The following is a 15,892-nucleotide window of genomic DNA, read 5'->3' as shown; positions in this document are numbered from 1 at the left end:
TTCATGGGGGTGTGCAGGAGGCAGCTGATCAGTGATTCTCTCTCATTATTGATGTTTCTATCTCTCTCCCTCTCCCTTGCTCTCCATATATATATACTATATATATATATATATATATATATATATATATATATATATATATATACATACACACACACACACACACACACACACACACACACCCTGTTTCCCCGAAAATAAGACAGGGATGTCTTATCTTTCCATGCACTAGGACTTATTTTCAGAGGATGTCTTATTTTCGGGGAAACATGGTATATATGCCTAAGCAACTGTTTGACCATTAGCTATGACGAGGACTGATTACCAGGGGGCATGTGCTCAATGCACAGTCATGGAAACATGGAACAGACTGATGAATCTCAGAGGAAAGGGGGGAGGTGGGGGCAGGAAGAGATTAACCAAAGAACACATATGCATACTAGAGGCCTGGCCTGCAGGGATCGGGCTGAAACCAGCAGTCCCACATCCCCCGAGGGGTTTCAGATTGCGAGAGGGTGCAGGCCAGGCCAAGGGACCCCACCAGTGCATGAATCTGTGCACCGGGCCTCTAGTAAAATAAATAAAATAAAATAAAATAAAATAAAATAAATATTTTCAAGGAAACCCAGTACATACACACACACACACACACACACACACACACACACACATATGTGTGTGTGTGTACTGGGTTTCCCTGAAAATAAGACATCCTCCGAAAATAAGACCTAGCACATGGAAAGATAAGACATCCCCTGAAAATAAGTCCTAGCGCAACTTTGGGAAAAAAAATTAATATAAGACACTGTCTTATTTTCAGGGAAACAGGATATATATATATATATATATATATATATATATATATATTTATTTCATGACTTGCTTTACTGTGCTAGTCTGGAAACAGTATCTCTGAGGTGTGCCTGGACTGTGGACTTAGGGTCTTTAAAGGAGTTTAGTTACTACTTTTCCCAAAGAAAAGTTGCTGGTCTTCAAGTGACTCACTCAGTGGATGTGTTCCCAGCAGGCCAAAAGGCCCGTTTGCTGGTCTAAGAGGAGGTTTACATTGAAACCACCACACCATATATTTAGCAATTCCAGATAGTGTTCCTCAGCCTGTGACAATTTAGGAGGAGCCCTGATTGTCTTCTACTTAATCACCTGGTCTCTGGAGGCCATAAACAGATGCCTGTATTTACATTTCAATTAAATTCCTCCTAACAACATTGTGGTAGATAAGGGGAAGTGGTATTACATATCCCCAGGGTAAGACTGTTAAAGCATTTTTTGGTCTCTCCCAGGTAAAAGCAAATAGATTTTTATGGATTTCAAGAATAAAGGGTTGGCTAGATCAATTTCTGCATAACATGTGAGAGATGACAAAATTAAACCTGCCAGCAGGTGCTTCAATTGCCTGTAACGATTTAAACCTCCCATAATTCACCACAACTACCAGGAACTAGCTAGTTTTTCAAATGGCCACAAGAGGGAGTGAAAGGACTACATACTTGCCTAACCACCCCCTGCCCCCTTTCAACTTATCATTTCTTGGATACCTGATGCTGTTTCATTTCAACAATCTTGGTGTATCAAATAAGTTGCGAGTAGTTCCCACGGTCTAACCTAACAAGTCCATGGCAATAAAGCACTCCGAGTGGACTTGTGGATGCCCCCCCACCCCCCCGAACTTGTCCTGGCTGACATGGGTTAAAGTACTGTCTGATTCTCTCTCTGCTCTCCAGACTGCATGCTGTTTCTTGCTCAATGGACTCAGGAGCAGGGTCTTGGGGGTCCTGATAAGAGAGGGTGAGGGGCACCTGGAGACAAACCCAGGCTCACAGCCAGGTCACTTAGATTCCCTGCAGGGGATTCTGGCTTTGAACTTTGTGCCTTGAATGAATGGGGCCTATCTCTAAGTAACTGCTTTTTGCATAAGAAAGTCTGTAGGTTGTGCATGAAGTTTGAGATGAAGGCACTGCCGAGATTCAGATAATGAAGCACAGCAACCTCCAGCTTGGATAAAAACTGCTTAAAATTTTAACCCTGCTATTCTGGCTTCTGTAAAGCTTAAGTAATAGGGGGAAAATAAGACTACTCCCATTCCAGAGAGGCCATAAACTATGTCCCAGACAGAGATGTCAGTGCTGGCACCAGGCCAGGCCTTGAGATGTGGTCTCAGGGCCCCTTCCCAGCACACAGGACTTCTCAGAAGATCTGGAAGTCTCATTCCAAATTTGGAAGACAAAGGACTGAAAAAAGTATTAAGTAGGAAAGATTTCCTCTATTTGGGGCCCAGAATTTAACAGAGACACTTTACTCTGAGCCCGCTAGTACTAGCATAATAATAAAAGACTCCAAATTAATTTGGCTTACTGAGTAAGGCGTCCTCTGATTTACGATAGAACAATAAGGCCCTTAGTTCTTTGGGAAAACAGATACAGACACAGCAGATCCAGTTCCTCCTGCTCCGTTCAAAACCAGACTTGAGAGCTAACAGGTGAGAAAACAGACCCACAGTGGCACATGGCCAATGCAGAGGTTCAGTTGCCACTTAACTTCTCCATAGAGAACCCCCACAGGCCATGTCACCCAGCACAGCAGTGCCCAGTTTGGCATCCCTCCTCTACTGCACTAACTCCACCCTGAATGGTGTTCCAGGAATAAAGAAAAACAACCATTACTCCAACATATGACTTCTTTTTCCAAGCTCCCGGTATCCAAATAAAAAGGGCGTTAAATGTTGGCATCGCTGTGAGAAAGGAGCTGTCAATGCTGAGGGCCCGACATGGTTTTGCTCATTTAATTGATTCTCTTGGTCCCAGACAAGCACAATGTGGCCTGGCTATCGCCTGCATGTCAGGTGAGGGCAGTTGGGAGCAGTTCTCTGGAAGTGAAATTTCCTTGGTTTTAGCCACAGCAGAGCCATGCCTCCCTCATGTCTTCCCACATGGAAGCCTGGCTTGGCACAGCAGATCCTCCCAGGGCCAATCAAACAGGTCTGTGTGGGTGACCTAATGAGGTTGGTTTTTCATGAGGTGTAGCTACCCATTTCCTTACCTGGAGCCCAAATGGTGGCTTTCACTTCCTTTGGTGAAACACACCAAAACCATGATGCGGTGAAATATGGCTTTTCTGGCTGGAAGCCCCGGGCTGGCATTCCAACGCTGTCACTTTCTGGCACTCAAGGGAAGTTAACCTGAACCCCAGTGTCTTCCAGCTCTAAGGTGGTAACACTATCACCCAAACTTGCAAGGCAGTGCCTGTGGCTGCACTTATTATGTCATAAGCCTACTATATTACCTGGCACTTGGGGATACTTACAGTGGCAGTGCAGTAACATAACCAATAAAAAACATATAAAAGAATTCTATGTGCCAATACCTAAATTTAAATTATACTTCACATATTTTTTTTTTTTAATCCTCACCCAAGGATATGTTTTTACAGAGAGAAGGAAAAAAACCTAGGTATACGTATGGGAGGCAACTGATTGATGTTTTTTTAAATCCTTTTTAACTTTTTTAAAAAAATAATATATTTTGATTTTCCACAGAGAGGAAGGGAGAGGGATAGAGAGCTAGAAACATAGATGAGCGAGAAACATCGACCAGCTGCCTCCTGCACACCCCCTACTGGGGATGTGCCCGCAACCAATGTACATGCCCTTGACCAGAATCAAACCTGGGACCTTTCAGTCTGCAGACCAACCGGTTTTGGCTTAATCCTTATTAATTTTTAATCCATGTTAATCAGGGATTAAATTGATTTAATTGATTTTTTTTAATCCATGTTAATTTTTAATCCTTGTTAATCAGTTGTTTTCTTTCTGTGCTCCTACAAAAAAGAAAACTGATTGATGTTTTTTTTAATCCTTATTAATCTCGAACCCACAACTTTTTGGTGTAGGGACATGCTCCAATCAACTGAGCCATCCAGCCCAGGGCTACTTCACATTATTTTTTTAAATTTAACACTATATTCTGGCAGATTCTTTCCCCTGGCTGAGTTTATACTCCTTGTTTCTATTCTTATTTTTAAGTCAGTAAATGAACACAAGGTACATCTAACAAATGTTATCTTCTAACTTTGATTTTAACAGAAGCTCAAGCTAATTAGAAAGAATACTTACAGAATGAGAACACCAATTATGAAAGACAAAACATATGTGCATCTTGTTTAGATCTGAGACCCTAACTGCTCACAGAAGAATACATAGATTTTATTGTTAAGCTGCAACATACATGGTTTAATACAACAAAAAACATTTAATCAAGTGAAAAGTAATAAACTGAACAATAAACAAATAAACACTCAAAACAAAATATTTTCCATTGGAAACATGTTAAGATGAATATGGGGTTTCGTTACCATCTTACTGCAATTTTCTTATGTGTTTCTAGCCTACATACCCCATGTTTTCTGTAATCATGCAGATGTGAATGGAAGTTTGAATGATTAAATAAATGAAAAGTCCGTTTACTGCAGAGAATCATTTCACAAGGCAGCCAAACTGGATTTAGAGAATAAAATTCAAGAAATTCTCCATGTATTTAGGTTCATTTTAGAATCCATGAACCTTAAGCTGTTCCTCCTTGACAATGCCAACCTGCAAAATAAAACTTAATTTAGCAGAATCACTCTAAGGAATATATAAATGCAGCCCTAAGAAAACATGGAGCAGCCATTAAGAAGAAGCATTGCTAATAGCTTATCACATTTTTTTTTCTTTTTTTGGTGGCACCAAATGTTAACAACAAACAGTTCCACTCACATTTGAATACCTTGACATGCCAAAAAAAAACAAAACAAAAAAAACAAACAAACCAAAAACACCCTGTGTAGCAGCAGGCATGATCCAGCCCTTCTAATGACAAAGCAATCTCAAGGATGGACACACAGCACCCGGTCACTCACCTCCAAGAGAAACTGGCAAATGTTTTTTCTTTGGTCACCTTGAAGCTGAATAACCTCTCCGTATTCGGGATGTTCGATCACAGTACCATTACAGGCAAATTTCTGGAGAAGTATGCAAATGTTCAACAGAACTGAGTCAAATACAAGGAGGTTTTCTTTTCACCAAAAGACTACAATTAACTACTCCTTAGCCTTGACTACGGCTATGAAACACGTTTGTCTCCAGCAATCCCCAACACTCCCACGGAAATGTGAAATGAACCAGAAGGTCATGTTCTACGGCAATTATGTTTACGTGGACCAATCAAGAACTAAATTATTTCACGTGTTGCTGGAGGGCCGCGAAAATCTTGTTATAAGAAGGGAGACCAGACACCAACAGCTGATTGTTAAAAGTGAGAGAAGGAACACGGCTTTCCCGGACCCAATCGTGTTCCCCCCCACACCGGTAAGGTGTGAGCAATCATCCGATGCGGAGAGGTGCGCCTCAGCAACCCCCTTTTTAAGCTCCCCCTTCTGACGCCTTTACCTTTTTGAAAGCTTTCACAAGTTTCTTTTTGTCATAATCATCTGCGATGCCCTGAACAGTGGTCAGCGTCTTCCTGCCGTTGCGTTGCTGGATTCTTATATGAATGTAATCCTCAGTCCCTGCCGGGAGTAAGTCGTCGCCCTTAGTTGCATCAGCAAAGGGGTCTGCAAAGGGAGACAGCAACCCATCAAAAGCAGAAAAATACCGTTTCGTAGCTCATTTCCAGGTATACGGTAGACGGCAGTTTATGAGACAGCCAGCCAAGAAGGTTCTAGCGCCTCTGCTCTTTTCGCGGGTGGGGATGGGGGGGATGGGGATCACTAAAACCTCCAAGGTGCTCCCACAAAAGGAGAGCACTGTACACGGGCACGTCCGCGGACGTCCGGGCAGAACAGCCTCGGTCTCGGCAGATAACAGTACCGCTGAGCGCGGCCCGCTGCGGAGCCGAGCAACGCGGAGACCTCGTCGTGCGGCCGCTATAAAAGTGTGCGTCACCTCGATGACATCCTGGTGACCACAGGCACATTCAAACCCCCCAATCACTGCAGCGGATGGGTGCCGTGCAAAAAGGAACAACAAAAAAACACGAATGCATGTACACACACGTGTGTGTCTGTGTTTGTGTGTGTGTGCAGATCAAGGGGCGTCATTTGACAGATGACTAGCCCAGCGGAGAAAAGGGGGACCCCGTGGCCCCTCCAAGGTCTGTCTCCGCATCTTTCACTCAATGTCTGTCCCCGCCCCCCGACACCTGCTCCCCCGCGGCTCCGACGACCCCGAAGGGATGCCGATCCCCGAGCCCGGCATCGCCTGGGCGAGCGGCGGGGCCAGGCGAGGGGCCGCCGGCGGACCGCGGGGATGTCGGGGGCCGCGCCGGGGGCCCGGGGAGCAGGGCTGGGGGGCCGGTCGGCTCGGGGAGGGGTCGCCGGGGGACCCGTCGCCATTTTCTGGGCGCCGAGACAAAGCCCCGCTCGGGGTCCCGGAGGGCGGGGAGGGGGCCTGGGGCAGGGGCGGCGGGGCCGGCGGCCGGCGGAGCTTACCGAAAGATTGGAGGTTCTGGATAGTGGACATGCGATACTAATGTGAGGCCGGTGAGGGGATAAAATTCCTGCGGGGCCCGCCCGGATCACCGTGTCAAGAGGCTGCAGTGGCGAGAAAACGGGAGAATGAAAGAGATGCTTCGCCCCGGGGCTGGGATGCGGCAGGAGCGGCTGCGGCGGCGGAAGCGGGAGGAGGCGGGGGAAGAGGCGGTGGCGGCGCCGGAGGCGAGGACACGACAGAGGAGGCGGCGCTGCGGCTTCTCCGACAAAATGGCCGATGGAGACTATTTAGCGGAGCCCGCCGCCCCGCCCACGTGCTCGCCCGCGCCGGGAATTCTGGGACTTGTAGTTTCCCATCGGCAACAAGCGCTCGGGAAGCCTGGGGCCGGTGGGCTTCCGGAACCGCAATTCCCAGTAGGGAGTTCGCGGCCCAGCGCTGACCCCTGGACCAAGACGGTCCAGGTGGGTGCAAAGGTATCCTCTCTGCGCGCTCGCAGGCTCCCCTCGCCGTGCAGGGGTGGCACCGAGAGGTCAGCGCTGGGGGATACTCTCCTAGAGGCCGGGGTAATGTTAATAGAATTGGGGGGCTGGAGCACAAGCCCTTAGCCTTCCTCCTTTTGACTCGATGGCCGCCCCTTTGCATCTCCAGCATCGAAATTCCAGCCTCTCCTCCTCCCCGCGTTGCTGAATCCCCATAAGTCCCACTGAGGTTCGAGGCCCCATTCCCTAGCGCGGTGGCTTTCAAACTCCTGCGTGCATCCCCGTTTCAGGAGGTCAGGGTGTGACCCGAGAATTTGCAAATCTAGCAAAGCTCCCAGGGGTCAGGATGTGCCAAGGGAACATACCAGAAAACCAGCCTGTCGATTTGAACACAGAACCTTAAACAGGATAGGCGCCTTATAGAAAGTGAAGGTGAACTCCCCCAAAAGGTTAACTGATGGAGAGACAGGTACCAGAGAGGGGATCAAGCTACACCCAGAAAAACAAACCGAAACTTTGGGAATGGGCTCACCACAGCGGGCCTCAAGGGGGCTCCAGGGTTTGGCTTTCTGGAAGCTAAGAGATAGACTATCATGGAGGGATTCTTAACTTTTTTTTTTTTTTTTTTTTTTTTTTAATGCCATAACTGTCTTGTACTTGAAGCCTCTGGACCCCTTCTCAGAATATGCTTTAAAGTAAGTGCATAAAATAAAACATCTAGGGTTACAAAGGAAACCAATTATAGTGAACTAAAAAAGCCATATATGGGTAACATAGTATTGTTTTTTTAATCATTGTATTCACAAGGTCTAGCAGTAGGTCTAAGTACTAGAATTTCAAAAGGTGGTAAGATATTTTGAGATATCTGAAACATCAGAAATAGGAATATATCTGTGACTTTTACTGGGGCAAAGTGACAGGTCCTTATAATACTGCTGTGATGTCCCCAGCATTCCTAAAGAAGGAAATACTAAACTTCGGTTAGGAGTTAGTGAAAATGGAGGTGTAAGCCTTTTTCCTGTCTAGTTTTAGGAATTCTCTCCCTTCTCCCCAACCCCCACAATTTCTCCATGAACAAGGATCTGCAGACCCCAGGTTTAGAATATATGGATTTAATAATCTTTTGTAATTAAACCTGGTGATAGGTACCATTTAGTGCTTACTACTGAGGACTGTCTCAGGTTTATATACAGTATTATTAATAGGTTTATATACAGTATTAGTAGGGTTATATACAGTATTATTGTAAGGTTTATATATAGTATTATTTTTTTTAATTAATTTATTTATTTATTTTTACATATTTTAATGATTTTTTGCCCCCCTCCCTCCCCCATATCCCCTCCCTCCCCATAGTTTTATGTCCATTGGTTGTACTTTATATACAGTATTATTAATCTATAACCATTCTATGATGTAGTTATTACCCCATTTAACAGATGCAGAAATGGAGGCTTTTGTAGGTTAAGTAATTTGCCTAAAAAAAAAAATTAAATTCTTAACTCTGAGGAATCCAACTACATTTTTGGTCCTCTAGTCCTGATGTAAATGAACGACACATTTATATCCAAACTACGGCGTGAAGTTTTAGAGCTGGTTCCAAAACAAGGAGAATGAAAATACTTAAAACCTAGCATGTTTAGTTCTGAATGGTCCCAGTCTATAGTTTAAGGTGATGCTATTCTGCCTTATTTCAGAAGGACGTGTAGATCACTAGCAGAGCACAGTAGTATGGACTGAAGGAATCAGGGAAGATTAAAAAAAAAAAAAAAAAGTGGAATAGTTGAAGAATAAAGCCCCCAAAGCTAGAGATAGACACCAAACTGGCTTTTCCTGCCCTGAGGGCTAAGAGAGAGAGAGAGGGAGAGAGAAATGAGCGGGAAAGTTCTTATGGCTACAGGGTGAGAACGTACCAGTTGTGCAGGAGGAATGACTGCCCGGCCCTGAGGCACAGGGGATATTTTTGCGGGCCCTCACAAAGGGGACACTGTGATGTATTACCAAGCATCCCAGTGCCGTGCCCACCCTGAGGACAATGGTGGGTTTTATGCAGCTGTTTCTGATGCCTGCTGGTCATGAGGACTTGCTGTCAGGTGAGGGCCTTGGGTCCTTCTTCATCCATAGTTTGCCCTCTCTCCCCACTACCTGCACACCCCCCCACACACAAAATGAGAAGAGGCTCTTTCTAGGATCTTTTTACTGCCTCCATGACATTCACAGGGCTTATTAGCTTCATTTATTTGTTACATTTTCAAATTAATATACTGTCACGATATATTTTTTCCCCCCAGAAAACTTTTTCAGGCGAAATACCTGTACATTGAAAGCAATAGGTCCCATCTATTTTTATTCTGAAAAGGTACAATAAATACACTATATGTCTAGACCTTTTAGACACTCGGTAGTGTTCAGGTCCGTTAGAAGTGAGTGAAAACCTTGAATTGTCATACTTGGTTGTTCTATTAGCAACGTGTGACATAAATGAAATGCTGGAAACATTCCGTACATGATAAGAAGGGTTTAATTCCTTGACTTATCGTTGAACATAGGATTCCAGTTACAGCAAAACTCATTATCAGTGTTCACGAAGGTCAAAAGTAAAATCATGTCCCCGGAAACCTATTTGACTGCAAAGAATGGTTCACCAGCCAGGGGCTGAGGAAACCTCCACACCCTGAGTCCTTTAACACGTCAGAGCAACAGGCCTTTACAACATGAATATAACCAAGACCGCGCCTGGGAGCTGCCTTGTAGTTGGCAAGGTCAGAGAGTCCTTGGGACACTCAGGAGGGAAGTGGAGACTTGGTGAACTTGAGTAGAGGAGGGGGAGACCTTACATCTCTCAGATGGAGGCGCTGAGCTCCCTTGACAGCCTGGGAAAGAAAGGTAGAAATCAAGGTCATGAGCCAGCTAACTTCCAAAAAGCTCTTCGAAAAGGGATACTTACTGTGTATACCTTTGGGAAGCCACAGTGTTGTTGTTTTTTTAAGATATATTTTATTGTTTTTTTTACAGAGAGGAAGGGAGAGGGATAGAGAGTTAGAAACATCTATGAGAGAGAAACATCGATTCAGCTGCTTCCTGCACACACCCCACCGGGGACGTGTCCGCAACCAAGGTACATGCCCTTGACCAGAACTGAACCTGGGACCTTTCAGTCTGCAGACCAATGCTCTATCCACTGAGCCAAACCAGTTAGGGCATAGTATTATTTTTTGAGGTTTAACTTCTAGTTACAGACAGGACACTCTACCACATTGTGAAGAGATGGTCCACCCGTACCCTAATATATCAACAAATTAAAGGACATAAGCTCTGTGGTCATTTCAATAAGATGGAAAAAAAAATTGATTTTGATCACCTGATTCTAAGTTCCAAGAATACCCCTCGTCCCCGTTTTTTCCCAGTGAGGGAAGGGCAGAAGACCACAATGGGTGGGTGAAAGCTGCATGTTATTTGATATCCTAGAACTTTCTGGAAATGGGGTGATAGGGGAGTGTGTTGCTTCTTATTTCAAGGGTAGACCATTGACTTTTCTGAGTCTCAAATTTTTATGCCGGTATTTTCAATGTAATAATAGCTTCCCTGAGCTCTTTTCTTAGCTCATTTTAATATAAAAACTACTTAATCGATTCTGTTACTCTTTGAACCCGAGCCAGCAGCTATTGTATAGATTCCGTATAACCATGTCACCGTCTGCCCGCCACCCCACCGTACGTCATCCCAGGCCAACCATGCATGAGCTTACATTACAGGCCACACAGCTCTGGGGCAGCCACATCCAGATGCAGACTAATGGCACCGCATCTTCACAAAATGCCATTTAACTGCTGGCCTCCTCTTCGTGTTCTGTCAGGTTCTTGGGCCCAGGCTCTACATTTTCACGACTTTAAGTTTAATCTTTCTTTACTGTAAACATGGTTTGTATTTAATGGGTTTTTAATGTCTGTAAAACAATCTCACCCCAGATCTTGTTTCTTTTTTGACTGGAGTGAATCTCATATAAGCAAACAAGAAAGAAATACTTACGGGGGAGAAGAGGAACAGCTGGTACAGAGTGCATGCCGGGTACCGGGTCTGGACTCAGTTTCCATGCGCTGTCTCTGTGTTCCTCAGCCAGCCTCATCCTAAACTCGGGAACCCCGATCTCAGACGGGCAGTCAGCTCCGCAAACCTCACCCAGACACCAAACTCCAGACCTCCCTCCATTTGTACCACTGTCCTTTGCCTTGTTGTTAAAATAGATGAATTATCCCAGTTTTCTTCTGCTGCTCTTTCAAGGAAGTTGCATGTATAATCTCTCTCTCTCTCTCTCTCTCTCTCTCTCTCTCTCTCTCTCTCTCTCTCTCCATTAAATCCACCAGGATGCAACTATTCTCTAGAATCTTCCATCTTAAAAAAGACAAAAACCATAGCCTCCCTTGATCCTGTCTCCTTTCCTTGCTAGGACTCATTCCTCCCCAGCCCTCCAAGCAGGCCTCTGTCTTCACTGCTACGCTGAGGCCACTCATGTCACGTTTCCTTGACCTCCCTATTGCCAACCCAGTGCCACTCCCTGTTCTTACCTTACCAGACCCCTCCGCAGCACGGCAGGAAGTGAACAACTCCTTTCTTCTCTTGGCTTCAATGAGATCACACTCTCTTGGCCCTTTTCCATATCATTGATCACACTATTTCCAACTCTTTGGCTGGCTCCTTGTCTACTCACACTGTGCCAATGCAGTGTTTCAAACAGGAGGGAAGTTGGGGGACGGCAGTGGCCTAGAAGCCAAGGAAAAGAAGTAGGCATCCCAGGGGCTGGGTGAGGAGTGGTTGGTAGTCAGCAGAGGGGATAGTTCTGTCCATAATTGCACTCAGTGGCATCATGGTGTCAAGATGAGGCGTCAGAGCCAAAATAGAGGGGACAGTTTTCAAACATTCACAAGATCAGGGAGGGTCTCAGCTCATTTCTACTTGGGTTACATGGTTGCAATAAGTGATGAGCAAAAAAGGAAATGCATTAGAATTTCTCCTTGAGCTAAAAAAAATTTTAAAAAAAGGAAGGGAAGTTATTCTTCACCAAAAACATCTTTGAGAAATGGGTAGGACAAGGAGACTGTAAGAAAAGCAGTATAAAGTATGTTTTCAATGACAGTTGACATACACTATTAGCGTTTTAGGTGTACAACACAGTAATAAAACATTAAATTAAGTAAAAAAGCCTACTCTTTAATTCAGATCACCTTAATTCCCTTTGCAGATTAGGTCTCTTTAATAATAATAATAATAATAATAATAATAATGCTCCTTAATCAAAACATGAGAATTTGCAGAGCTGTCAGTAACAGAACATATTTTGGAGGGCAATGTCATTGCCTCTTGGAGTATAATTCCACAATTAAAAATAAAGGGCCCCAGGCAGTGTAACAGGCAATATCCTCAATAGCATTTTTCATGGTAACTCCAGAAAGGGATCTCATGTGGTGTGCAGTTTTTTTTGTTTTGTTTTGTTTTCGTTTTTTTAAATAGATGATAAAGAGTAAAGACCTTCACCCTCTTAGAAAGAGTTGTATATTTGTTAAAACTACCCAGTCACAAAAACCAAATCTGGCGTCTCAAAATAAACACATTATTTTCGATGTAATTGCTGTAATTAGCCTGCGGAAACACCACTGACCATTTAGCAGGAAAAAACAGATGGAATGAGGCTCGTTTTCATGCATGAGCTAGGATGTCGTGCAAACACCAATTGTCAGCTATAACTCAGCCGCCCTGTTGTGCAGACGGGATGCTGGGTTACAAATAACGGTGGAAATGTACTGCCAGGTCCTGAACGACCCCTTTTATCTAGTTACTCAGAATGACCATTTTAGGTGTCTTCCCGGGTAGCCAATTAAAACGTGTGGAGATGGCAGAATCAGTGCAAACAAAAATTTGAGCCAACTTGAGAGTAAAAGCAAGAGCTACTATTTTCCGTATCGACTCCACCGTTTCAGCTAATGGAGCTGTCACTGACCCTGCAGCCCTGGTGAGAAACCTGGGGCCTTTTCACCCTCTCCTTCCCTCCTTCCCTTTCTGCTTGGCCTCCGTGTACCTCCTACTGATGAGCACCTACCTGCAGCCTCACTATTGCCTTGGGCCTGGGTAGTGATGTGGTTAGGGTTTTCCCCAGAGCAGGCTGTGACCCCAGGACACATGCCGAGGAGAAGGACGTGAGACAATGAAGGGAGGAAACGTCACAAGAGTGGCGCCAGTGACACGTAGGTTAGCACTGTGGGTAACCGGGCCTCAGTTCTGCGGTGGACTCTCAGAGGGACCTTACCGAACCTCCCTACTCACAGTGTGGCCGGTAGCCCTGGCATCAGCCGGGACCTTGTCAGAAATACTCCATCCTGGGTCCCATCCCAGGCCTGCTGAATCAGAATTTGCACATTAAAGTTTGAGAGGCATGGTCTTAAATCTTTCATCTTTATCGAACGTGATAGCTTTGATACAAAACAAGTTTTTCTCTATTTTAGGACTTGATTCCAACAAACTGGATCCATCTGAATAACGTCTTTGAGGTTTCCAGTGTTTGAAGTGGATATTAAAGTTCTCCAGTCCTTAGAGAGCTCTTTAAAATGCATCTCTGTTTACCTGCACTTTATCATAATTATAACTCGGCTGCAGAGACAGAAGGCTCACGCGACCAACTGTTCTGTCAAATGCAAATTTTGTATGGGGAAATACTTCTGGGAGAAAAGAGAGCGGCCATCAGGCAAGAAGTTATTTTTAAAGGACTATACCAAATGTCTCCGGTACTTGAAAGTTTTATCCAAAATTTCAATGAATAGAGGAACCTCGGTGGAAGATCAACATAAGCGCACATGGAGACAGATAGATGTGCTGCCCAAAATGTAACCAAAGCTTCATATATAAATTCTGAAACACCAAAACAAATAGTACACTGTTTGTTTATATACACCATTGACACCTGGATTTACTTTTATACTCATCTTCATGTCATCTCTAACACAGGACTATACTAAGGTGGTAAAACTATCTTTTCAGGTAGTATTGCTGCCAAACAAGCCACCCCAAATTTCAATGGCGTCACAAAACAGTGACTTATTCTTGTTCATGTCTGCAGGTTGGCTGAGGTGGCTCTGCTATCTCGGCTGGGCTCGCTGAGCTTGGCTGCAAGCTTCATCTTGAGTCTGGGTCTGGCCCTTGGACCAGTGGGCTCCCTGTGCCTTGTTCTCATGGCGAATGGCAACATGTAAGTGGACAAACCCAACTCCATCCACATATTTCAAGCCCCTTCTGTACCTCTTCTTCTCACATCTCATTTGCTAAAGCAAGTCACATGGCCAAGTCCAAATCAAGGATTGGAGGATACTGTGGTCTGAAGGTTTGTGTCCCTCCATCATTCATATGTTGACACCTAGTCCCTAAGGTGATGATGTTGGGAGGTGAGGCCATTGGGAGGCAATAGGGCTCCTCCCTCAGGCTTGGGGTAAGTGTCCTATAAAAGGAGGCCCCAGCGGGATCCCTTGAGCTCTTCCACTATTGCGAGGAAACAGTGTAAGTAGGTAGTCTGCAACAGGTTTTACAGGGGTCCAGCCAGGGCCCTAATCTTGGACTTAAGAACTGGGAGAAATAAATTTCTGTTGTTCATAAAGTGTCCAGTCTCTGGTGTTTTGTTACAGCAGCCTGAACAGACTAAGACAAAGAAGTACGCTCTTCCAAGCATAAAGGCAAGTGGCATGCTCAAGCCTGTCTTCAGTGGGGCGGGGTAGTGCACTCCTCCCAGAATTAGGGGGTTAGAGGGAGTGGATATTGGAAGAACAATTATCTTGTCTACTAACAATAGAAAAATTGAGGCAAAGCAATTTCCTTAATAAGTCATGGTGCTGATTTTTAAGTGATTTTCTTATCCTAAGAGAAAAAGGAGGACACAAGCGTTGAGTATCTATGGTTTCCAAACATTCTGCTGGAGGGTTTCTCATCTGCTATTTCATTCAACCTTTCACACCACCATGAGGAGGAGTTCTGTGACCCCATTTTACATATGAGGTGATTGGCTGCAGGGCTGGTAAGTAGAAAGTCCAAGAGTGGGGCCTAGTTTTTTTTCTGGCAGTTTCTATGCTTTGAATATTGGGTCACATTTTTGTGTGTGTGTGTGTGTGTCATGGAAAATCAAGCACTTATTTCTTAGGGGAAAACATTATGTTTACACTGTTCTTTTTTTTACCCACAGGCAAGCAGAGCAGTGTATATTTTTTAGCCTTGCTTCGATCACTCTTGCTACTCAAATTGTTGACTCAGATGGATTCTCTAGAATACTCAGGTGGTCCATGCAGATTGGTTGCTCAGTGCATGCTTTCGGGGCTTCTGGGTTAGAGAGGCTGAATGCTCAGGTAACTTGAAGACAACTAGTCCCTCTTTACTGCCTTGCTGCCTTATGGGGTTGGGGATGTGGAGTGGGAAGATGGCGAAATCAGGAATTCTGGCCAGGAAATGCTGCCTGGAGAGGATTTCAGATGGGTCTACTGATATTGTCTTCCCCACCTCACCCATCTGAAATGCCCTGTCCGCTTCAGTGTGAGCCTGTTTGTCGGGAGTGGCGGACATCATTGCGCCAGGCACGTTAACGGCAGTGCAGAGAAAGGTGGTTTTCATTCACACGTTCATTTCAGGTTAGTGGAGGGTTCCTATTCCTAGGCGGGGACGGCGGGGGACAGTGTCTGGCTTCAGTGTTCCGGACGGGCCAGACACAGAGGAGCAACAACGACCCTGAGCCTGTGCAAGACTCCAGGGGCGTTCCTGACCTGCTTCCCGCTCAGCCACAGGGTCCCGGCAGAGATTGGCAGGGGCTTCTCCACGGATGCCCAGGCTTACCTCCAAGGTCTAACCCAAGTTCTCAGCCTTAGTACAACTGACATTTGGAGTTGGATGATCTTTGTTGTGG

The 15,892-nt window shown here is 45.1% G+C and overlaps 1 protein-coding gene across 1 annotated transcript; it reads right to left on the bottom strand.

Moving 5' to 3' along the window:
- Window positions 1-4,198: 4,198 nt before the first annotated feature.
- EIF1B (eukaryotic translation initiation factor 1B) lies at window positions 4,199-6,761 on the bottom strand. The gene is made up of 4 exons (XM_036431942.2): window positions 6,484-6,761; window positions 5,444-5,607; window positions 4,915-5,016; window positions 4,199-4,606 (listed from the first exon to the last, which is right to left on the bottom strand). Exons 1-4 carry the CDS (start codon window positions 6,512-6,514, stop codon window positions 4,562-4,564), a joined length of 342 nt encoding a protein of 113 aa, XP_036287835.1. The 5' UTR covers window positions 6,515-6,761; the 3' UTR covers window positions 4,199-4,561.
- Window positions 6,762-15,892: the final 9,131 nt, after the last annotated feature.

Source organism: Pipistrellus kuhlii, unplaced genomic scaffold (genome assembly GCF_014108245.1).
Source record: "Pipistrellus kuhlii isolate mPipKuh1 unplaced genomic scaffold, mPipKuh1.p scaffold_m20_p_11, whole genome shotgun sequence".
In the NCBI taxonomy this organism is placed as follows: Eukaryota; Metazoa; Chordata; class Mammalia; order Chiroptera; family Vespertilionidae; genus Pipistrellus; species Pipistrellus kuhlii.
Note: the sequence above shows the minus strand (reverse complement) of the source record. Positions and strands in the feature narration are given on the sequence as shown.

Coding starts and splice junctions, on each gene's coding strand:
- EIF1B (XM_036431942.2), bottom strand. CDS start 6,514: ATGTCCACTATCCAGAACCTCCAATCTTTCG. Junction 5,608..6,483: donor CCAGAACCTCCAATCTTTCG/GTAAGCTCCGCC, acceptor CTCCCTTTGCAG/ACCCCTTTGCTGATGCAACT. Junction 4,607..4,914: donor TTTGCCAGTTTCTCTTGGAG/GTGAGTGACCGG, acceptor TTTATTTTGCAG/GTTGGCATTGTCAAGGAGGA.